Consider the following 23881-nt stretch of genomic DNA (forward strand, 5'->3'; position numbering starts at 1 on the left):
ATATATATATATATATATATATATATATATATATATATATATATATAGTGTGATGATGCTGATATTCCTACCGCACGCCTCTGTCATCTTAAGTGAAACTATATATATATATATATATATATATATATATATATTTTTTTTTTTTTTTTTTTTTTTTTTTTTTTACAAAGTACAAGCATGTCACTTTGCGGTGAGATCTGTTTGCATTCATGCTCCGCCTTTCTCAGACAGAATATTTCCCCCACAAATGCTTTGAATTTGATGAGTGTAGAATAAAAGGCTGTAATATATGGTGTAGTTTCATTATGTCCTCAGTGCTAGCTATGAGGTAGTGAAACAGTTGATAAAGGAAATTCAGGAAAAATCATGTGGAAAGATACAAACAGAAAAGTAAGAAGGGGATTGCCAGGAAATGATTTATTAATGTAAAGTTCAAGGTTTTGTCCCATTAAAAAAGAAGAAGAAGAAGAAATAGATAGACTCTAGGAATGTACTGATTGAGGAGAAGTGACCGTTTTACCAGGAGGAGAGGAGTGATGAAGTAAGTAGTAATTTTATTGAGGAAGAGATTTAAAGTCTTGAGTGGAATGTGATGTAGACAGAAAGCTTGAACAGTATATATAAAGTTGGAGAAAATGTGAATTTGATTTGATGAGCGTGAGTGGTCAGGGTGCTTAATTCCCATAGGTAAGAAGGTAAGGTATTAATATAACGTCAGAAGAGTTTCTGAGAAAGTCAATCCAGAAGTTAAAGTACAAAGGAAGAAATGGCAAGAATGTCTTTCTTTATTCTTATGGCTGTAATTCTTGTTATTTTTTTTCATTATTTCTATGCCCAAACTAGCTGGTGTCCATGTACAGTGCTGTGAGCAGCCAACCAATGGCATTACATACTTCAGGGCAATGCTCACCCCTTCCAACATCCCTGAGGAACTACAGATCTACCTTCCACTCTTCTCTAACATCATCACAAAGTGAGCACTGGTTTCATCAGGTTTTGAAATGACCAGCATCCACAAATACAATATTGCCCAGTCTCTTAACTTTACTATTCTGTGTGTGTGTAGGTTTGTGTATACAGCTGTACACAAGTGTGTGCTCATACTACAACTTTATTTTAATGGATTAACTTATTTCTTCCTGTAGAATGAATGTCTTGAGATATTGATGAAGTTACAGCTGTATTGCTGACCTATGAGTTCATACACATCTTTACCAATCAGAGAAAAAAGCACTCCAGAATGGGTGCACAAAACAGTCATGGTTAAAATCTGTACATTGACAGTTAGTTTCCAGACATTTGTGCAGGCCAGTATGCAAACAAAGTACTGTAAGGGGTTAACAAGACATCTGTTCACTGAGCTGTAACATGTTATTGCACACTGAAAATATGCTCTAAAGTGTGTGTAAATATATATAGAGGTTCAATGTTTACACCTTCAATTTGCTGTAAGGCATCAGTGAATAATGTAAAGCAAGTTTGATTAATCTTTGTATACTCTGTTCCAGCATATAAAAATAAAAAGCTATTGATATGTTTCTCTTGACAAGGATGGGTGCTGGTGATCTAAACTTTCGTGAATTTGCACAGCGAGAGGAATTGAAGACTGGTGGGATCACTGCGTTCAGACGCATCGCTCAGTTTCACAGTGACATCATGCAGTATGAACAGGTAGTGTGAATAGTTCCCTAGTGTTGTTCTATCGTCTGAATATGTAGCGTGGTCAATTTCAGAGTGGTCTTAGCAAACAGGTAGTGTGACACACAAAGTAGTTCAAAAGGTAAGTTGTGCTGTAAAGACCACCATGTCAAATGTTATATGAGATAATGGTTTTATCATACACCTCGTTTCTTAATCATGTGAAAGCAGAGTATGATACACTTGTACATCACTCAATGCTACAAGCCAGACATACATCATCAAGAAGCTGTGTTGTATCAAATTTGAATGGCACTTGGTGTTAAAAATGGTGCGGTAGATCTCCATTCAGAGAATATATCAAGCTTATCTGAATGAAGAGAGTCTCATCAACATGTGGAAAGAATTCACATCCCTGGTATCAGGTTGTACAGTTGCCACAAAAACCTAGTTATGAAATCTAATCTAGTAATTGTCAGAGGATTATATTGGATCTAGAGAGAATTTTATCAATATGTGAAGAAATATCAGTCAGTGCTGCCCAACACACACAATTACTATGAAAATTACAAAAAAAAAAAATTTTTCTTCATGATGCTTTGCGAGCATACATCATCCAAAATTGATTGATATTGTATACCAAACATGCTATATCTACAATGTATGTAGTTAAAAACTTACACAGATGAGGTACAAATGTAATATAAAGAGAATGACACAAATGATTCAAGCTTTGTATGGAGCTCTGTCTGTAGTGACTAGTGTTTTGATCTCTTTTCACTTCAGGGAATTGGCCTGTTTTCCTTCTGTTTGGACAGAAATCTTCAAGAAATGTTTGACTTACTCTGCAGTGTATTCACCAGGTTTGTCTTCATCATGTTTGCTATCATTCTATGTTTACTCATATACACTGTACATGTACTTCTTTGATTTGTCTTCATATGTCTATGTTGAAACTTTCTACTAGAGGTCGTTTGATATAAGTGAAACCATTCTTGGTTTGACAAATAATAAGTGCAATCCAAAGTCAGTGTGTTTTATTAAAGCAAAGTCTCTGATGTGTTCACCACTGTAGTGCAATTGTTACAAGTTGTCTCTACTGGAGATGTGATCTACTAGAGGAAAATAGTTGTTATTATGAACTTTTAAAAAATGACCATGTATGTTTTAACCCTATTCTAACTGGGGGAGGGGGGTCAAATTGACCCCCCCCTTGACGTTTTGCACCACAATTTTGCAACGCGCAAAGATTTTGCCGTGTCGTTTCACGACTTTTTTCATTGAAGTCTCCCGCATATTTTGAGACCAAATTTGCGACGTCCGGATACACCGTTCTGAAGTTACGTAATGTTTTGCATATGCATGTCAACCCAAAAACAGCTCAAATTCATGATATCGTGTGCAAATCCAATGCAAATTGTGTTTTTTGGTTAAATTGATATAAATTAGATTATTTCAAATTTTAACCATTGAAATTAATCAATTCTAGTGTAAATAAGCCTGAAAAAGTGCCTGCAACAAATTTTGGCAAAAAAACAATAGAAAACAAAAGGTCGAAAAAACAATAAAATACATAAGAAATTAACAAAACAATAAAAAACAAAAGAAATTGATTTTGATTGTGCTATTTTTTTTACACGAAAATTGTTTGATGTGTCTTGAGGAATTCTGACACAAAAATTTAGCAATCTTCCAGTCTTTTTAATGGAGTTATAGGTGAAAATATGATTTCATGCACATATTTGCATAATTAATTTATTAAGAATAGAAAGGCAATATATTTCTATTGTATGACCATGTAATCTTGTAGTTGACATCCAGCTCTATCTTCAGGCAAAATTTCGAATCGGCGGCCGAGATCTGAAGGGGGGGTGGTCAAATTGATGCCCTCCCCCCCAAGTAAAAACTTGGTCTCAAATAGCCCAGTTAGAATAGGTTTAAAAAGGTATACAAAATGAGAAGAAAATGACAGTCATTATTTGGGTGTTGCTACATGCTGCAGTTATCACAACATTTCAAAAAGTTCAAAATAAAACCAAATATGGGTTAGGAACAAAAGTTAAAATTCATGATGTCCTGTAAAGGCTTATTTCAGAAATGAAAAATCTGAGTACAGCCATACATATTTTGTATTCATGATGTAACCTTTAAGCAATTCATGGCTGGGAAAACAAAAGGTGTTACACAATAGGTGAACTTTTTCTGAACAAATCTGGCCAGTATAAGTTTAGTAATAACTTGTCTTTACCAAATGCAGCCCAAGACTTGAGGATAAAGAGCATTTGAGCACTCTAGTGAGGATGGAGGCAGCTGACCTGTCCAGCTCTCTGACCAACATGGGACATGCCTATGCCATGAAGAGAGCAAGCAGCAGTCTGTCGCCCTCTGGAAGGCTTCATGAAATAGCAAGTGGCATGTCACAAGTGAGTCGTGTGGTCAATGAATGACTAGTTCAAGGAAGTCTGCATACCTATCCTAGCTGCAGATGATACCTTGTCACCATTTGATGGTGGTGGGGGATAAGAGGGGAAGGGGGTTAGCTGCATACCTTGTCACTAATCAAGGGGGGGGGGGGGGGGAGGGGATAAGAGGGGAAGGGGGTTAGCTGCAGATGATACCTTGTCACCACTAGATTAACACCTGTGAAGTTCACTGCATATCTCAGCTGAGCTGGAACTAGTGGAATTTATCAAATCTGTACGAAATCTGAAAAAAATTACAAAACATTGCCGATTTGAGAGAGGAACAGGAACAGTAATTTTCTGAAATGTGTTGCCAACTTTGAAATCAGTAATGAATTCAGCATTTCAGAAGTGATTGAAATGTCTGTACCTGGAACAAAGAGTTATACAGGAACAACAAAAAGCTACAATAAAGAGAGAATGTTGCAGTCTACCTTATAAAACAGGAAGAATGGATGATAAAATGTTAAATAAGCAAGATGTAGCAACAAATCACAGTCATGTGGTTTCCTTCACTTGGTCGGTTGCTATCAAGATTAAAAGCAAGGGCACATATGATTGTTGTGCATTTGTGTATGTGTGTATTTAATTGTGTGTGTGTTTTTGCAAGAAATTGTGAAAATGTGAAATAATGTTAAAGCAAATCAAGCGACAAGAAATGCTAGCATTGAAGCATTGTGTCTTTGTCATTGCATTGCGGTAGTAACATCATGACAGTGAATTAATATATTTGTTTTGTGTAACCTTTTTTAGGTAGCATTCCTGAAGGAACTAGCTGAGAAGGAAGACATTGATCCACTTCTTAGCCAGCTACAGACCATAGCTTCCTTGGTGCTCAATAAAGATAACCTGAGGTAGGTGTGTGTGTGTGTGTGTGTGTGTGTGTGTGTGTGTGTGTGTGTGTGCACGCAGTTCATGTCATGACAACTAATCTCTCAGGCTTCCAAGAATATGTGACCCGCGACAACGGTTTCAGGCAAAAGTCGCAAGAGCAAATTTCCTCCTAGGCGGGGTACAAAGATCTTTACCATTATTTTTGTCGATTTGGGTTTTTTGCAGAAATCAAATCTTTGATATGTTTTCTACATCTACACTAAATTTCATAGCATAAGACTACGTTTTTCCTATCGAAAATGGAATTTTAAGCACCCTATGTTGGATCGCACTCGTCAGTTTCGAGCTTCTTTCGAATGCCGCGCCAATATCCCCAGCGTTGCTACGGCGCAAGGTCTCGCATGCGATTGGCTGGTGCGTCGCACACATTTACATAATTCGGCTTTCGGAGACACCGTACCAGTTACAGCGTTTGGGGAATGCTTTGTCCACGCGTGCATGATTACATGCTCCATTGTTCTTGCTATAGTGGTTTATACGCTGTAGTGTGTGCTCTTCGTTTGGCTTTCTATCCAAACTATTCTACCGCAATGTTCGACAACGGAAGTGAAACAAATATCATTTAGCACGACATAATCGTGTGAAAAGAAACAACAATAGTCTACTTGTACATGTAGTAAAAATTATGACTGCAGACTGACTCAAGGGAAGGTAGATGAGAGGAAAGGAGAGGTCACATGATACCAGTTATATTCAAATACTACACATCAAGATCGCACGAAACTAACGAGTCGTGTTTGTTTGTTCGTTTTAATATAATTAACACCACCGAACAAGGCAACATATGCACGGCTTGTAAAAGCAAAACAAACAGGAAGCGTGACCTTTGCCAGCACTGGCATTTTTCTGCCTACAAAAGGGTCACCAATGATAAAGTCAAATCAACGACAATGAAAACGCGATTTGTAAATGTGTGGATTTGCCACCCGCTCCTGTTACATGCACATGGTCATGGCGTGTGGATGCCATTGCGTAATGCGTGCACCCATACACATGTACACCATACGTGCAATTATCGTATCCGCCATCTTGAAAGATGTAATGGTAAAACCAACCCGAGCGAACCGCATTGTTTTTCGGCTCCATACGCTGAGCTCCTAGGAAGGGTGCCCGGGAAATTTGACTCTCTCAGTGAGCCAATCAGAAGGCGATGTGGTTGCTAGAGGCGGAGTTTAACATCGATTGGCACCATCGTACGGATGGGTGATTCTCACCTCGCATCACCGCTCGGACATTGTCTTTGAGAAAGAGGTGATTCTTCAAAGCCCGTTTTCTCGCAATTTTGTCAGGCTAACAACTTAAAAAGTGCATTTTATTTCGCTTTCCATGCCCACTTATGGTGCCAAAGAATGCAAGTGTTTTATATCAATGCAAAGCTTAGGAAATGGGCAATGTGATTCAGTGAAAAAACAAATTTTCAAAATGCCCGACTTTTGCCTGAAACCGTTGTCGCCAGTCACATATCATCAAGGGTTAATGAACCAAAAATTAACACAGACATCTCATGGATATCTTGGACTAGTATTTCTTACAAATAGTGTGTCATTCCTTTGTATGAACCTAGTCCAATTGTGCATGGACTTCATGGATTATGTGTCTTTCTTATTAAAAGTAAATGTAAAAGCAGAACCCCTGTATGTATCATATCTGTCATGGTTGTTGGAAAAAACAGCAACAATGAATAATTGGTGTGTATTTATGTCAATGTGAGGTCATTTGTCAATCACCTGCAGTGAAAACAATTTGATGCAAGAAACAGTAATTTGAATAACAAAAACTTCAATACTGAAAGGGAAAATAAATGAACCCTTATACTGTCAGATTTGTCATGCATCACATATACAGGATGTGTGAATGAAGACAGGGGGGAGGGAATCAAAACTATAGGTTTGCTTACAGGCCCTCTCTGAGTTGTTGTACAGTATATCTTTGCACACAGATTGCTAGGTTTAGGGTTAAGATTCAATTGTATGAGCTTTGTTAGTATACTTATATGCATAATATGCACAGGATAACAAATCAATGTCCCTCTTTGTACACAATTCCACATACATGTATCAATACTATATTATAGTATTGATACATGTATGTGGAATTGTCTAGAAAGAGGGACATGGATTTGTTATCCTGTGGTGTAATAAAATGGTTGAATTTGTACGTCAGTAATGAAAAACATTTTACGCTGAATTATCAATACAGGTAGTGTAATGTATTCCACTAACTCTGTAAATTATCTTGCTCTTTATTTATTCATGCCATAGGTGTGCAATTAACTCCAGCCCAGATGGAATGGATCAAGCAATGAGTGAGGTTGAGAGACTCATCAGAAATATTCCAGGGACACCAAGAATCCATGACCAACAACTGACCAAGGTTAGTCTATACAGTATGTTAAAAAAAAAAAAAAAATTACCACAGATTTTGGCATTGATAACACCAAAATGATTAAACTGTCAAAATGCTACTTCAGGGTCTTAAAATGTAACAGCTTAGCTCTATGTTGCAGAAAATCCCATTCAATTTGGTTAAGTGGTCACAGAGAAATGTGGAATGTTGTAAAGCATGTCATGAGTCTGATTCTTCCAAGTTTAGCACTTCGATACTTTTGTGTGTGAATACAATAGACAAAACTTGGAGGGATGAGATTTTTGACATTCTCTACAGAATTCGTCGTTTCTTTTTGACCACTGATGCAAATGGAATGAGATTTACTGTAAGATGTGGGCAATGATTTATAGTCTCATACCCTGAATTTGTATTTGGATTGATCCACTATTTCTAAAGATATCATTGCGGAGGGTCCCGTTGTAATTCTTTTTTTTGTGGGGGGGGGGGGGGGGGGGGAACATACGGTACAGAGGGAGCCTTTAAAAATGAGATGATATTAGTAATGACATATTTTAATCATTTTAATGAGGGAAGTGGAAAGAGAATGACTTGTTTTTATATACTGTACATATCTATCAATAATTGATCAAAATTCAACACTTTTATGTCTCTCTGCAGGTTGATACATTCTCACCATCAGAAGAAAAGACACACTATGAACTTCCTTTCCCTGTCAATTACATGAGTCATGCTGTTTGTGGTGTACCATTCACACATCCAGACTTCCCAAAGTAAGTTTTAGAGTTTATGTTCCATGTGAACTGAGTGAGTCACACTGTTTAATATGTTTGTTATATTAATTTGGCACTGTAGAAATTGTATGTAATACATCTCACAGTTAAAGAGTTTTAAAGCTGGGTAAAGAATGTTCTCTTCTAAGTAAAGAGTACATCACATAGTAACAGGGGGTGTTTTACACACCAATTCAGTGCGAGGTGTTCCATTCAGCTGTTTGTGTTATAATGTACCATTGACAATGATCTCAGATTTTTAAATTGTCAATCAGGAAAAATAAATTTGAGGATGCAGTTCATATGCACACTGCACAACTCTATTCAAGGATTGGACTAGGGCTATAGAGGTAATTGAAAAAAAAAAGTTTTGAACAACTACATTTGTAAAAAGGCTTCTCTTTTCCCAATAAGTTTTGGGGACCTTTTACTGCAATTAGTAAAGAATTTTAGGTAGAATGGTCTTAAGTTGTGCAGTTGTAGATGTAACATGCGTCAAACTTCTTCTAGCCACACCAAGTTTGATGGGAAATACAAGATATTATTTAGAATGAAGACTTTAAGATGATCAAAATAAAGCAAGATAAAATACATGTGAAAATAAAGTTCATTAATCATGCTTTGTTTTTTTTTTAACAGATTGAGGGTTCTTGCGAGGTTGATGTCTGCCAAATTTCTACACAGAGAAATCAGGTAAACAAAAAAGAAATTGAAATTTTACATGCTTGTGCAGTATGCAGTACAATATTATTATTATTTTTTATTCGAATGGAAAATTTTAATGTTGTGAAATGAGTGTCTGAGGCAAGATGATATGTTACAAGAGATTGTGTCTTCACAGTCGAATGTGTACGGTGTGACTGAGATATGAGAGAGTCATTTATCTTCATCAGTTTTATCCAGAACCACAGTGTCAAGACAAATGTAAGGATACTGTTTTTATGCCTCCGCCACGAAGTGGTGCCGGAGGCATTATGTTTTCGGGTTGTCCGTCCGTCCGTAATGAATTTTGTGGACAAGGTAACTATCAAAACCTGTTGAGGTATCCTAATGAAACTTGGCATGTATGTGTATTAGGGGGTGAAGTTGTGCCTATCAACTTTTGGGTGCACGTGCTGAAGGTCAAAGGTCAAAAGGTAAAGGTCAAATACATAAAATTTCACTATTTCCACCATATCTATGCAATGCCTGAAGATATTTTCTTGAAATTTAGTGTATACATGTATTACCCAATTTAGATTCTCTGGTGAAAGTTTGGGTCATGAGGTCAAAGGTCAAAGGTCAAAAGGTCGAGTAAAAGTATTAAAACGTCTTTTTTTTTCTCTGTAAATTGGAAAATTGTTCAAGGTATCTTCATGGAACATAGTATATACATGTACTGACTGGCAGTGATTATCTAGAGAATGTAGGGTTCATAGGGTCAAAGGTCAGGGGTCAAAAGTCAAGTGCAACACTTCAAAATTTTACTATTTCCCTCATGTTCATGCAATGCCAGCAGGATTATTTTTTTTTTTACACTTGGTGTATGCATGTGTAACCTAATAGAAATTCTCTGGAGAGTTTTTTTTTCTTTTTCTTTTTTTTTTTTGCCTCAAAGGTCAAAAGGTCAAAGATCAAGTGAAAGTGCTGAACTAACTTTTTCCTCCATATCTCGGAAGTGGCTCAATTTATCATGAAACTTACTGCATATTTATGCATTCTCTACCTGATAGTGATTATCTTATGAATTTTAGGGTCAAAGGCCAGATGAACATGGTAACAATTTACTATTCAGTACAGAAATTGCACTTTTTCTTCATACTGGTACCATGAAAATTACTCAATGCATAAATGTATGAATGGGTCAAAGTCAAGTTCAAGTCCTTAAATCCCCAAATACATGCTCTCCTATTCATCCAATTAAACCAAGGTCAAGGAAGGTGAACATTCAACACATTTGTGACAAACTTGTCATTTCAATATTTTGCCAGTTTTGTGAAAATGTAATCACACATTGTCCACATGTACTATCTAGACCTATAGGAGAATCATGCATTATGGCGGAGGCATACCAGTCGCCATAGCGACATTTCTAGTCTCATTTTGAAACTGAAAAACTAAATTTTAAGCTAAGAATGTTAAATGGTTTAATGAAGCTCAAGAACTTTGTTCCCAATTATGTACCATCTATGTAGAATGTTGTTTTTTTTTAGCTCACCCGAGCCAAAGGCTCAAGTGAGCTATTGCGATTGCCCTTCATCTGGCGTCCGGCGTGCGTCGTGCGTCGTCTGTCGTGCGTAAACTTTTTACATTTTCATCTTCTTCTTGAGAACCCCAGGACTGATTTCCATCAAACTTGGTAGGTAGCATCCCTAGGGGGTTAGGAACTAATTTTTTAAAATGGGCACTATGTCCCACCCAGGGGGCCCCCAGGGGGGCCCAACCCCCCCAAAATTAAGGAATCTTAAAGAATTGAGCCCTTTTTTTTTCATTGTACATTTTCATCTTCTACTTGAGAATGCCTGGTCAAATTTTGGTAGAGCTGTGAATAATTTAGATTAGTGACTGTGTGAAAGGTGAACTTGCGACACTCAGGTGAGCGCTAGACCCGCGGGTCTCTTATTTTTTCTGCAATGAGTAGGATCTTCAGATCCATTTTGGGAAAAGATACAGGTTGTCGCGTTATCAGTGGTGTTGTAATCATCTCAGATTTCCAGGCAAATGCCACTTTCTTTTCTATCCTCTCCCCGAAAGAACAGAGACACTATGGTGGTGATATGCGCTATATAAGAACTGTATTATCAATGGGGTATCCAGGAGGGAGTGCACCGGGTGTGCACAAAAAAAAAAAGAAAAAGAAAAAAAAATACGGGTGCGTGCACCCCCCCCCATTAATCTTGTAAAGGCCCCTCCCCTTTAAGGAATTCCTTGGATGCACCCTTGGATCTGCCCTTGTATAAATTTTGTTGTTGTTGTGATTATTGTTATTATTATTATTATTATTATTATTATGATTATTATTGTCAATATTACTTTTATTATTCCTTGTGACTTTTATCAGAATATTTTTTATTCTTGTCCACATCTATCTTTAGAGCCAAGAGTATCTAATCCTAGCAAAGAACGTCATTAGCACTAACTGCAGATTTGAGTATACTCTTCACTGTAGTGAATATATATTACTTCTGGTCGTTACTTTAGATAACCTTTCAACCCTTTTCTCCCACTGTAGGGAAAAAGGTGGGGCATATGGTGGAGGTGCATCCATGGGAACGGAGGGAGCTTTCAAATTCTACTCTTACAGGTGAGATGGATGTCACACACTGCCACTGAATGGTACTTTCAGTATTGAGGAGATCATAGGTTTGTGGCTTTGAAATCTCAGTGATAGAAGTCAGTGGCATGAAGACTCATTGAAAGTATGAGTCAGAGGTATAGTGATTATTTTAACATTAGGAGTCAAGGTTAACATTCACTAGAAGACGGTTTGGTAGGACTAAATCCTCCATGGAACCAGTGGCCTAATAAATCTGATGCACTGGAAAAAAATGAGATGTGTGTTTAACTTGTTTCGATGGATCATTTTGTTTTGAAGTCGTAGACACAAATTTTAGTGTAGTATGAGAGTGAGTAGGATTGATATTTACTAGGTTTGGGAGTCATTTCACAAATGAAACTGTGGCTTTGGAAATCAGGGCTACTATCAATATTATCAATCTGAAATGTATTACAAAAGCAGTAAATCTGAAATATTGTATCTCATTGAGATTGCAAGTAGATAACCTTGCAACTGCCTGATTGATTATTTTAGGGGAATATCAAAGTATTTTGATTTATGTATTATAAAAATGTTCACCTTCATTGTGACCAAAAGAAATTGTCCCAGGAAATTCTTAACAATGATATTGTCTGGAATTACTGTTTAGAATGGTAGAAACAGTTGAAAACAGACATGAAATTGAAAGAAATATGTGAGTTGTAAGGGCTGAAAAATAGCAGTGGGATAAAGATGTGAATGAAGAAAGTAGAAAGATTAGACAGGAGAGTCTTGACCAATATAGAGACACAGAATGCATTCCAGGTAGTGAGATGTACTAAAAGGAGAAAGCTTACATAGGTATTCCTGCTTTTAATACACAAAGCTATATCTCCTTACTTCATTGCAGAGATCCAAATACTGTAGAAACTCTTGGAGCCTTTGAGTCTTCAGTACAGTGGGCGATGGATGGTAACTTCACTCAGCAAGATATTGATGAAGCCAAGCTGTCAGTCTTCTCTGTGGTAAGTATCCTGCTGATCTGACACCCTTACCTCGTCTTCTCGTCTTTCTTTCTTTCCTTCTTTCTTTCTTTCTTTCTCTCGCTGTCTGTTGTTTCCTTATCTCTTTCTGTCTTTATTTCTCACGCACTGTTGTACTTCTATCGTCTGTTCCAATTGCATTGTGAGCTTTGTGAGAAGAATGAAATCTTGCTTTTACCAATGACCCCAAACATTTATCTTCACAGTATACTTAACAACACCAAATTTTTCTAATGCCACCAGCAGGTAGAAGGAAGCTCACTTACCAGATATCTCTTCCATCTCGGTCAAACAAAAGTTAATGTACAGCAGTTATCTTTCAAGTAGGAAGGGTTTCCAATGTATTAGTGCATTCCTCTGTGTACATCATGTTCTGAGAAAAATTCATAGCTTTCCAACCACTATCTCAGACTGCCATCCTTAGATTGTAGATGACAAGCAGGTGGTTTAATCTTGTGTATCTATCGTAAAAACTTTTTTTTTTTAACCTATGCATAATCACACATTCCTTTTCTCATGAATATTGACAGGTTTTGTAGGAGCTAGGAAATCAGAAATGTTTAATGCTAGCAAACTATGTGGAATTAAAGGCCTCAAAGACTGGTAGTTCATATACCCAGTTTGGATAGATTAATGCTCTCATTCATTTGTCCTTTACACCTTGCTTCGCTATATGTGCAATTTGTCCTGTAGTTGGCTACCTGATCCTCACAGCATTTGATTCCTGCTACCCCTTGTCCTTTATCCGATGTTCTGTCATCATATTGTACATTTACTCCGAGCTCTATGCCTTGTATAGCAGTCATGTTTACAATACATATCAAATATGTAATTCCACAAATTGTGTTTTTATGTGATAGCAGCTATTTTTGTGAGTTTTGATTTCATTGTGCAACCTGGATGTGACATGTTGATTCATTAGATTATGCTGATTGATGTAAATTTGTAGTATTGGATTCCTAGTGATAGGAAGGAAAGCTAAAGTGAGTTGATTGTCATCTTGACAGGTGGACAGTCCTGTGTCTCCATCAGATAAGGGTGTGTCCCTCTTCCTGTCTGGTGTCACAGATGACATGAGACAAACAAACCGAGACAGACTTTTCCTCGTCTCCAAGGAGGACCTCGTACACGTTGCTGAACAGTGAGTCAAGATCTAGAGATTCTGTCTTACTAATGAGCATCACTCCAAATCTCTGATGTTGTTGATGGGATCTTATTTCTGTTTGCACCGTTTCAGTAGTAAAGAAACACTTCTTGTTAACTATTTTCTATTACCTGGTCTGGTTGTGCATAGTTCTCTATTTCAACCATGATGCCCAAAGAAATGCCTGTAACAATGTCATTTTGCAGTTGATTGTGCATTAAGGATAGTTGTGAAGAATTTTAGCCATGAGGTCAGTGGTCATGTCACAGACCAAGGTCAATGATCCACTATTCATGAATGGAAGTGGTCAAGGAAATGCATTAAGAGTTCTTTTTAGCAATGGACTGAAACACAGGCTAATAGGAACAATGAAAGGAAAGTTAAATTTTTTCTAATGGGTAAGAAAAAAAAAAGAGTTAAAGCGTTACCTATTACTGTTTTTTTTTTCTTTTTTAAATAGATTTTAGGCTGTGGTGACCACTGACTTCAGGGTGAAATGTCAAGGCAAACCAGGAGACTTTGCTGCATAAAAGATCACTGTAAAATTTCAAGAAATCTAAATAGATGATAAAAAAAAACACTTGTAAAATAATTACCATTTGTTTCTTTTCTCAAAATTTTATGAAGCAAATGTGTAGGTGAATGGTGTATTAGTAAGCTGTTGTCACCAAAGGATGAAATGTCAAATATAGGCATGAAGCCACTTCAAAACAGTGAGTTGATTAAAATTCAGCTAGACAGGTTTTTACACAATGTCTAACAATATACATTGAACATAAAAGAGTTATCGCATCCCGATATCACACCTGTCTTTAGAATCAATGAGAAAGACCAAGTATTTCAGTAAAGAGTATCAGATGATTACTCTCAAAATTGAATGGTGTTCAGCTGTGTGTATGTGATTGATTTTTGTCTCTTGATAAGGTTATTTCAGACAAACAGGGTTACCCTCATTAAGCATAGTTGAAATTGTAATTGAAATTCAAATGTGCAGTACTCACTTTGGCTTTATGATTGAATGTGGATTGCTATATACTGATCTTAAAGTCATTAAAGTCATATGTCACTGTGCAGATACGACCTTACAATCGCAATGTATTTAAATGACATGGAAATCTTTATCGTGATACCTTTTCAGTGACATCTGTCTACAGTTACATGTGTGTAGCCATCTCCACAGAAATGTCTTTAATAGAGTACTTTAATACCTGTATTTTTTAGATAAACTGAGCTCATGTCTGTCTAGGCTAACATATTGTGATGTCACTCAGTGCCATGGCAGTGACTTGACTGATTCCTAATCATATATATTTTTTTCATTCCAGGTATTTGAAGCCAGGTCAAAGGACAGCTGCTACAGCCATGTTGGGTCCAGCCACAGATTTGACCACTACTGCTGATTGGACTGTCCATTGAGAATGACCAGTCAATATCATCCCATGATAGAGATCTTTCTTCTTTTGCTTGTATCCTGCCCACTACAGAGAAGACAAGGTCAGGTTGGATGGTTCCGTGAGGAATGGTTTGAGAAAAGATAAAATCTACTGTATCTGTGGACATCATTTTGTCTGCAATATGAAGCTTTGATTTATTCTTAATGAAGAGACTTTTTCCCATCTTGTGGAACGTTGCAGGCAGGATTAACCTGTTGAGGACGAGTCCCGAGTATACTCGGGCAAGGGTCTACGGGAAATGCCTGTTGTAGCAAAATCAGCCCGTCCTCAACGGGTTAAGATGAAGTATGAGAGTAGGCCTACTGGGTAATTTAATATTATCAGAAGTCTTTGAAATAAGACTTTTATTTCAATATGATGTATCAGACTTTAGCTGTGATAAGATAATATTGTGTAGACATTTCTCATTTAAAGCCCAAAAGTAAATGACCATTTTATTTCAGGTGTCTGTTGAGTCATTATTCAGGAAATACCTCAATGTTCAAGATTACTCATCTCAAAAGTGGATCCATGGTCATTGTGTGTGTCACATAGCTTTGTAGACTGAAGCCCATGACATTTTATGTTGATCATAAATTTCATGAAAATGTAGAAGAATATTTTCAGTTCTTCATGTAAGCCATAAGTTTGGGCAACTTGCTATCATACGTACAAGTGATGCCTACATTGAAGGACCTGAGTGCATCAGTAAGAATTATGCACATAAAGGTAACTATGCAATGTTTAACCCTAAAGGCAAGGCTGAGTCGGTGTACACTAAATTCCATATTTACTGCATGTACATGTACATGTGCATGTACATTATTCTTGCTGCTGATGCACAAAAAGACGTGCATCCAGAATTTGTATTACAGAATGGGGAGTTTTTTGTTTTTTGTTTTTTAGTCAGAAATTCATTATTTGCTCATGAAACCTGATGGCAAGTTTACTTGAATGCATTTGCTTTTTGCTTGCCATAGATGTAAACCATGCATCCATTAATTACTGGATGTACACTAAATTTTACTGAATGCATGGTGAGCCAACCAATAGGCATCTCTTACCGGGTACATGAGCGCTTACTTAGTGCGCAAACTCTTGCTACAATTGTGTGATGATAACGTTTACAGTGGCTTTGGTCAGTGAGGCAATGTGCAGCCAGTAAAAATCAGCTCACAGCTCTCGATCATGGTCGTCCAAACTTTCTTGAGCAGTCCCTCTGAAATATTATAGACTTTGTATTGGTTATGAAATTTCTATCGAATATTGTTGACTGCTAAAAAGTGTTGATTCAAGACTTGAAGAACAATGTTTTGGAAGAATAAATCATTGCAGCTGGAAGAAAATTTGGTTCCTTATACGAGAAATACAGGAAAGTTTCAAAGGCAGGCATCAAAGTGGTATCAAATATTAATTACTTTTACATGGTTCCATGAACAGATCACATCTAACTATGGACACAAAAGGATGACATCTTGTACAAATACTAAAAGAGGGGAATTTAGTACAGAATACAGAAAACACCAAATGTTAAAACCCTTAATTTGTTGTTGTTTTGTTGTTGTTGTTTTTTTTTTGCCTAAGAACACTCTCAACTAAAGCTTCCTTGGGTTTAACATGTACAGGGTCTGTTTGAAGTGCTTCTGGTGGATATAATGCTACACAGTAAAACTTGCAATCTACTGAGTTGTACTGAAAGAAGCAGCTCACAAGTGTGACCTCAATTCATATGATGGGAATTGATTCAATTGTACAGAGGTATCCTGTTATATGACTAAGACTTTATTTTCCTCATGAGCTGATTGTTGGAGCAGTAATTGTTCAGACAACCATGCAGGTAACGTCATACATCATTACTGTATGAGGTTAATTCATGCTTTGTGTTGTAACTATAGTTTGGTTCAACAGTGAGCATCCAGGAGACATAGATTATGGAATTGCCAGTAAGAAGAAAACTGATTCAGATATAAACCCCTCAAGAAAATCAATTTGTAGGGGTCATGTATCTCTTATTGCCTTTTCATATGTAAATGTTGTATCAATATAAACTATGATGAATCCTTTATACATTGATGTGTCATTTGTATTGAACATGCAGTTCAGTCAAAATGGAATGTTGCAAAATTGATTGTTTTCAATAGTGTATTGTCACATGATGATGATTTGAGTTTTTATGATGTTGATGTTGCTGTGGTGATGCATGAAAGTTGACACGTGGTGTATTCTTATCTGCATGTATGTGTGTGGATGAAATCTGGGATAATATTGAGTTTTCATTTAAAGTTGAAGATGTTTCATTAATTTCTTGATAAGATTTATAGTCTGAAGTTGAAATGTGTCCTCATGTACTGGGTCTTGGTGCCAAAGTCAGGTTTCGGGCCTAACCTTGTTTTGCCATCTGCCTGATATTTTTTATGCTTTGATGGTGCTGAATAAAATGTGGATGATGTGACTGTTAAATCCCCGAGGTATTCAAATTTTTTTTATCCATTTTGGTGGCCATCTTGAATTTCTCAAAACCATCAACGACCCAAGAGTTTCATCTCGGTTTCAGCACCCTCAAAATAGGGTAAAACCATGAATTTATTCTTAATTTTTTGCTATTCTTATTAAAGGATTTTTTTTTTTTCAATTTCAGTTTTTAATGGCCATTTTGGATATCTTAGATCCCTCAGGTTTGCTATGTTTTCTCATCCAGATTCAGATTCAGCACCATAAAATAAATTGAAACCATGAACTTTACAAATTTTTCACCATTTAGAGGGAAATAAATGGCAATTTCAATTTTGGGCAGCCATCTTGACCGTCTCAAATTCCTCATGGTTCAAATGTTGCATTATTCAAATTCTGATTCAGAACCCTTGAATTAAGTTAAAACCTTCAGTTTGGTTTCCTATTTGTCACAATTTATAAATGAACATATAGGAATTTCAGATTTTAGTTTGCATTTTGGCAGCCACCTTGAATATCTGAAAACCCTAATTGACAAGGATGCCAGAGTTGCATCACCCAGATTCAGATTCGGCACCCATTAAATAGGGAGAAATCATCACTAAATATTGGGTAGATGGTAAAACAAGGTTCAGCCTCTGGCACCCAGACTATAAGCTTGAATTTTTCATTAGTAATTATTTTTGAGTAAGAGATTTTCAGCTTTTCAGGTGTCATCTGAAACACTCAATAACAAATGGTGGAAACGTACTTTCTCTGCATTAACACAAACCACTCAAACCAAACTGATGCTGATATAAAATATGCAGACACACACACACACACACACACACACACCAAATTGCGCAGTTGTTGTAGTTCTTTTCTTTTATTGTACTTTTGATGAATAGCTAGATCTCAGTATTAAAGGTAGTACTAGAACACAGCAACCAGAACCTGACGCCTCCTCATGTTTTACACCAGTGTCGACATGTAAAGCTGTAGGATGGCAATTCGCTCTTTAACAAGGATCATTAGCAGGTCTGCTGATGTATGGTTAGTCACTCTCTGGCTGAGAGACCAGCCAAGTTGATACTATGCTAGCGTTTGATCGGGTTGAGGTCAGGCCTGTGTACTCACCATACCATTCTCTCAATGCCGTTATTGTGCATGTAACCGATTAATGATTGCTGTTCTTGTGTAGGAAAGAGTTTACCATTTGGTCCGAGGTCAGGGGTAAATACAGAAGTGCTACTGGCTAGATGACTTTTATCTGTGTGTCATTGGACCGTCCTGTTGCCATCAGTGACAATGAGCGACACTTTTGCTCTTTGCTGAGATACCATCCTATAGGGCCTACCATTACACACCCCCTCCAAATACTCATACTCTGTTGATCCAACAAATTGCAAACCTGATGCCAAGATGACGCCAAAATTTAATCCTGCGTCAAGCTTCCTGAGACAGAACCTGGACTGATCAGAAAAGAGAACAGATTGTCACATCTCTTGGTTCTATCACAAGTGTTGGCTACGCCACTGGATATGGGCATAACAGTGAAAGGGAGTCAGTAGGACCCTACTGGTCTTCGTGCAGCATTATGAGCCTGCAAGCAGGGTGTTTGGAGGAAATTCCTGATTGTGTGATCAAACATTCTTTTGCCAAATTGCCTTGCAAATCTGTCTCTCAGATTAAAAAAAAATTATCATTATTAGATAGCCTTCGATTCCTTAATGTAGGGTTGTCTTTTTAGGGTCCCCACTCTAGTTTTTATTTGGTTTGATGACCTTTATTATTCTAGAGATTGAAGAACAAGTCCTCGACTATTTGGATCATTTCTAACTGATTTGTGCCTTTGTCTGTGTCTCGGATGTCTATGGGTAAATGTTCTTGCTTAATCATATGACCTTCCCTCACTGAATTGCTGTTGTTGACTAGGGATGGACACCTCCTGCTGTAGTGCTACACTTGTGAGCTCATATATGAACTTTCTCTTCATTTTGCTTATGCAGATGGGTGACACTACCATACTATACAGCCCTTCTCACATGCATCAGAAGAATGATTAATGCAGGGTGACAGCATCTGATCGAAATCTCATGGATTTAGGCACCTTGCCATTTAAGTGCATGGGCTTTGATAATTTATCTTCTGGTTGTGCCATTTCCTCAACAGGATAGGTGGAATCTCTGCACCCCAACCCAACTTAGATGTTCATAGCATTTTGGTGAAAACTATATGACTAGCAACACAACTTGTACTACCAGTCTTGTTGGGTCGCATGAGTTGTAACTAAATCGTTTTTAACTAGTCTTAAATGATTCCAATACATGAAATAAATTGATGCTTTCTCAATACGTGGTCATATGCAAATGAACTGTAGTAGTAAACATTTGGGGCTACAAATGTTGCCCAAATGTTGCCAAGGGGCTGATGTTCTCTGGGACTTCACAAGGTTGGATGCAGCCAATAAGTGACTTCTGTTCATGTGATCTAATATGTGTCATAAATTGACGTCTCGAACCGTCATCTTCATGCCCCTGGACCTATAGGACAATGGCGAGTTTAGTCTGGGTGCCAAAGTCAGATTTTTGGCATATCCTTGTTTTACCATCCACCCAATGTTTGATCTTGTGTGTGTGTGTGTGTGTGTGTGTGTGTGTGTGTGTGTGTGTGTGTGATTTTACCCTGATTTGAAGGTGCTGAATCCGAATTTGGTTGATTCAAGTCTTGCATCCCTGAGAGTTTTAATATACATGTATTCAAGATTTTTGGTAACCATTTTGGCTGCCATTTTGAACATCTCAAAAATCGTCACAGATGCAAGAGTTGCATCATCCAGACTCGAATTTAGCACCTTCGGAGAAGGGTAAAACCATGAAGAACACTGGGTAAAAGAAGATTCAGCATCAGGCACCCAAACTATTTGGTGCATGGTCGTGGCCAACAGTCCCCGCTGAATTCCCTAAAATTGGAGGGCCGTTTGTCGTCAGTGAGGAAAACTTTTTCTTGCTAAAAGTGAATTCTGCTGCTGCCTTGTAGATTTCCCTTCTTAAACAGATGTCCTTCATAAATTATGACAGTTTTTATACACTGTACTACCCCGAAAACTCTTTCAAATTTCCATTAGTGTCTCATCAGGGTTAAGAAAGTGATTGAGAAGGTTATGGGGAACGTGAATGTGCAGGAAAAACAAACTAGTAATAGCCTTGTGATTGTGTAAAAGGTAAACTAACATGTTTTGCGCGAATGGATGAATGCGGAAAATAGAGCAGAGGTGCCGCACAGACACTTCCTAACATATTACATTGTGTATTATCATAAAATATAATCAGGCGCGGTTTTTTAGGTTGGGACAATTCCGTTCCCCCCCCCCCCCGCGGCCTTCTTGGAACTGCTGGAAATTTGCACGCACTGAAGTGGAATCTCTTCCCATTTTATGTGTATGACAGTTGTGATATGCTGAACATTTTACTGGCTGTATGTTCCGTGCTCCAAGCTGTTCTTTTTTTCATTCATTCATTCATTCATTTCATTTATTTTCACTTAATAAAACATGCATACATAAGAATATGACAATAGTATGACAAGTCTAACATGAAAAAGTGACAAAACAAACAAGCAAACAAACAACCACAGTTATCAAGTGAAGGGGTTAATGAGAAGGCGCTGGGCCTTATTTAAAACTAACCCCGGGATAGTAAATATAGTGTATTGTCTCTTCTTTCTACAAACTAATATAACCAGTATTACTGACAAAAAAAAAGTCGGCACATGCGCGCACATTCACATACATACACACATACACAAACAAAACATACATAAGCACATTAACAATACACAAGACGCCATTTATACAAACCCACCCCTGCCATGCTACTCTACTGTTAATTCAGAATGATATTGAGTGATTCCCGATTACTTTTCAATTAAAATACGCTTGAAAGCTTTCTTAAAACTTTTTACTGTCTTCTTACATTTCACATCAGAGTGTATAGAATTCCAGATTTGCGGGCCTTGAAAAAATATTGACTTTTTGTAAGAGGATGTACGAATCAGAGGCAAATTGCACAATTTCTTGTGCCATAATTATGATTATATTTGTTTGATTTGAAATACCCAAGTAGTGATACAGGTAAAATATCATTATAGCATAAGAACATAATTATTATATATTGTACTCTGTAATAAATACATATGACACACAGTTAAAATAGACAAAGAAGAAGAAAAAAAAATGGCAAAGAAGGCGCCCTAAACGGGGAATGCGAGTTCTTCTTCGCTCGACCAAAGAAAATATGGTCGTGCTATTGTACTTATTATCGTGGGTATCTTATTGGCCTGGAGACAAGGTGGCGACCTTGTGGATCCCTTCGTTTTATTGTACATTGTATATTACGTTTGAAACATTACTCAGTTTGTCTTTCATAATTTGCAATGATTAATAAACATATGCATGCATCTCTTTGATCCGCATATGCTTTTCTGTAGCTAAGTTTTTTTTTTTCCGTTCGCTTGTTATGTGCATGTCTATGTTTGTGAGGATGAGATGTATTTTGTTGTGTATGTTGCAACAAAGATTTGATTATCACGCAACGACGTAACTTATAGTAAGAGAAACATGTTGGGAAGAATTTCTTTGCTGTTATTAGTTAATGATTTTTATGCATGGATAAAAATATTACTTAAACAGCAAGTGTGCTTCTTCTGACTACAGTGAGGAAATAAAAACAAAAATATAACACTAGATTAGAGTATGTAACATGACACATAAATGAAATCATCAAATCTGAATTGTGTAGACAGACTAATCGAGAGAATGAGAAACTTCTGACAAGACAGATGATGTGGCTACTATAATACAGTAGTATGGTATACGCACATTCCAGAGATATGACGGATTGCTTTGTATCGTCAGACAATAGAACAGTTCTTGTTGAACAATAGATCCAGTCAGACCAAACAATAGATCAGGCCGAATCAAAGTGTAAACACAGATCATGTCATTCACCGATACACTATTAAGGGCGCCTCACAAACAGTTTTTCTAACAAAGAATATCAACCGACAAGTTAACGGGTTTGAAATCATCAGACGGTTGCGAAATGTGTGAATAAGTGTTCAAAGGAAGAACGTCAGATACACTTCAGCCCCAAAAGAGAGTATACTTATACTGTACTACTATTTACCAAAACATTATTGCATTCATCACATCGCAAAAAAAGTTTAAAATACATTATTGCTAGACGAATATAAATCAATCAACAAACCCTAAAGGGATACTTTTTAATGGTTTCTTATAGTGAATCTTGGGCATTGTTACTATACGTAATAGACACCCTGTGTGAAAGAATGAATGGTGTTATATTAAGGTGATGATTTGAAGAGCAGCATCAAAAAGAAATGACACTAAAATGTTTTCGTTTCCATCTTATGTGTCCTACACGCGAGAAATTAATGCGAAGGTACAACTGCTCCTGTACAAACATATACATAAACACACAACAGGCCCGGAACTGTTTACTGTCATTAAGAATATTTATGAAAGTGCTAAATCATGTGTGGCGGTTAGGGGGGAGATGTCAGAGTTTTTTACTTGTAACACTGATGTACGACAGGGTGAAAACCTTTCCCCGCTTTTATTTGCCATTTATCTGAATGATTTTCAAGAATACATTGGAAATTCATATGGCGGACTTAAATATTTGGAAAGTGAGATTTCTTACCACCTGGATTCTGATGTTGTCAAAAAAGCTTTAAATCTTTCTTGTTTACTTTATGCAGATGACACAATAATTTTAGCAGAAACTCCGGAGGAGTTGCAAAAAGCTCTTGATGCTGTAGATAGTTATTGTCAGACATGGCGCTTGACTGTAAATGCAAGCAAGACTAAAATCGTTATTTTCTCCCGTTGGAAGGTTAGAAGAATTCCTGAATTCGTTTATGCTGGTGATCCACTAGAGGTTGTAGATGACTTTGTGTACGTTGGAGTTAAATTAAGTTATAATGGTAGTTTTAAAAAATCAATTTCTAAACAAGTCACACAAGCTAGAAAAGCACTTTATAGCATGTTGGTCAAGGCTAAAAAGTTACAGCTCTCTGTTGACACACAGTGCCACCTATTTGATCATCTTGTTTTACCCGTTTTACTCTATGGTTGTGAAGTCTGGGGTTATGAGTGCACAGACCAAATTGAAATTTTCCGTAGGAAATTCTTAAGAAAAATTTTGCTTGTGAACAAAATGTACTCCTGATTGTATGGTTTATGGTGAAACTGGACGTGGAGTAATTTTGAACCATATTAAATGTCGAATGATTGGATTCTGGTTGAGATTAGTCAAGGGAAAAGAAACCAAACACTCATGTACAATTTTCAAATTTCTGCTGCATTTACAAGGAGACATGCACTCTCCGTCAAAATCACAATGGTTATTATTTATCGCAAATATTTTTTATTATGCAGGGCTAGGATATGTGTGGTTA

The 23881-nt window shown here is 37.1% G+C and overlaps 1 protein-coding gene across 1 annotated transcript in view; it reads left to right on the plus strand.

The window, feature by feature from the left end:
* LOC139721125 (presequence protease, mitochondrial-like) overlaps window positions 1-16185 on the plus strand; it is a 31511-nt gene extending 15326 nt beyond the window's left edge. The window contains exons 15-26 of the mRNA XM_071632455.1: window positions 844-973; window positions 1551-1671; window positions 2425-2501; window positions 3896-4061; window positions 4854-4954; window positions 7256-7367; window positions 8001-8113; window positions 8753-8806; window positions 11325-11396; window positions 12259-12373; window positions 13399-13532; window positions 14861-16185. Of these exons, the coding sequence (XP_071488556.1) occupies window positions 844-973; window positions 1551-1671; window positions 2425-2501; window positions 3896-4061; window positions 4854-4954; window positions 7256-7367; window positions 8001-8113; window positions 8753-8806; window positions 11325-11396; window positions 12259-12373; window positions 13399-13532; window positions 14861-14951 (1286 nt within the window). The 3' untranslated portion in view covers window positions 14952-16185. The remainder of the gene's footprint in view (window positions 1-843; window positions 974-1550; window positions 1672-2424; window positions 2502-3895; window positions 4062-4853; window positions 4955-7255; window positions 7368-8000; window positions 8114-8752; window positions 8807-11324; window positions 11397-12258; window positions 12374-13398; window positions 13533-14860) is intronic.
* The last annotated feature ends 7696 nt before the right edge of the window (window positions 16186-23881 follow it).

Source organism: Diadema antillarum, unplaced genomic scaffold (assembly GCF_040938485.1).
Source record: "Diadema antillarum isolate AM-2024a unplaced genomic scaffold, OU_Dant_1.0 scf00000139, whole genome shotgun sequence".
NCBI classification, from domain to species: Eukaryota; Metazoa; Echinodermata; class Echinoidea; order Diadematoida; family Diadematidae; genus Diadema; species Diadema antillarum.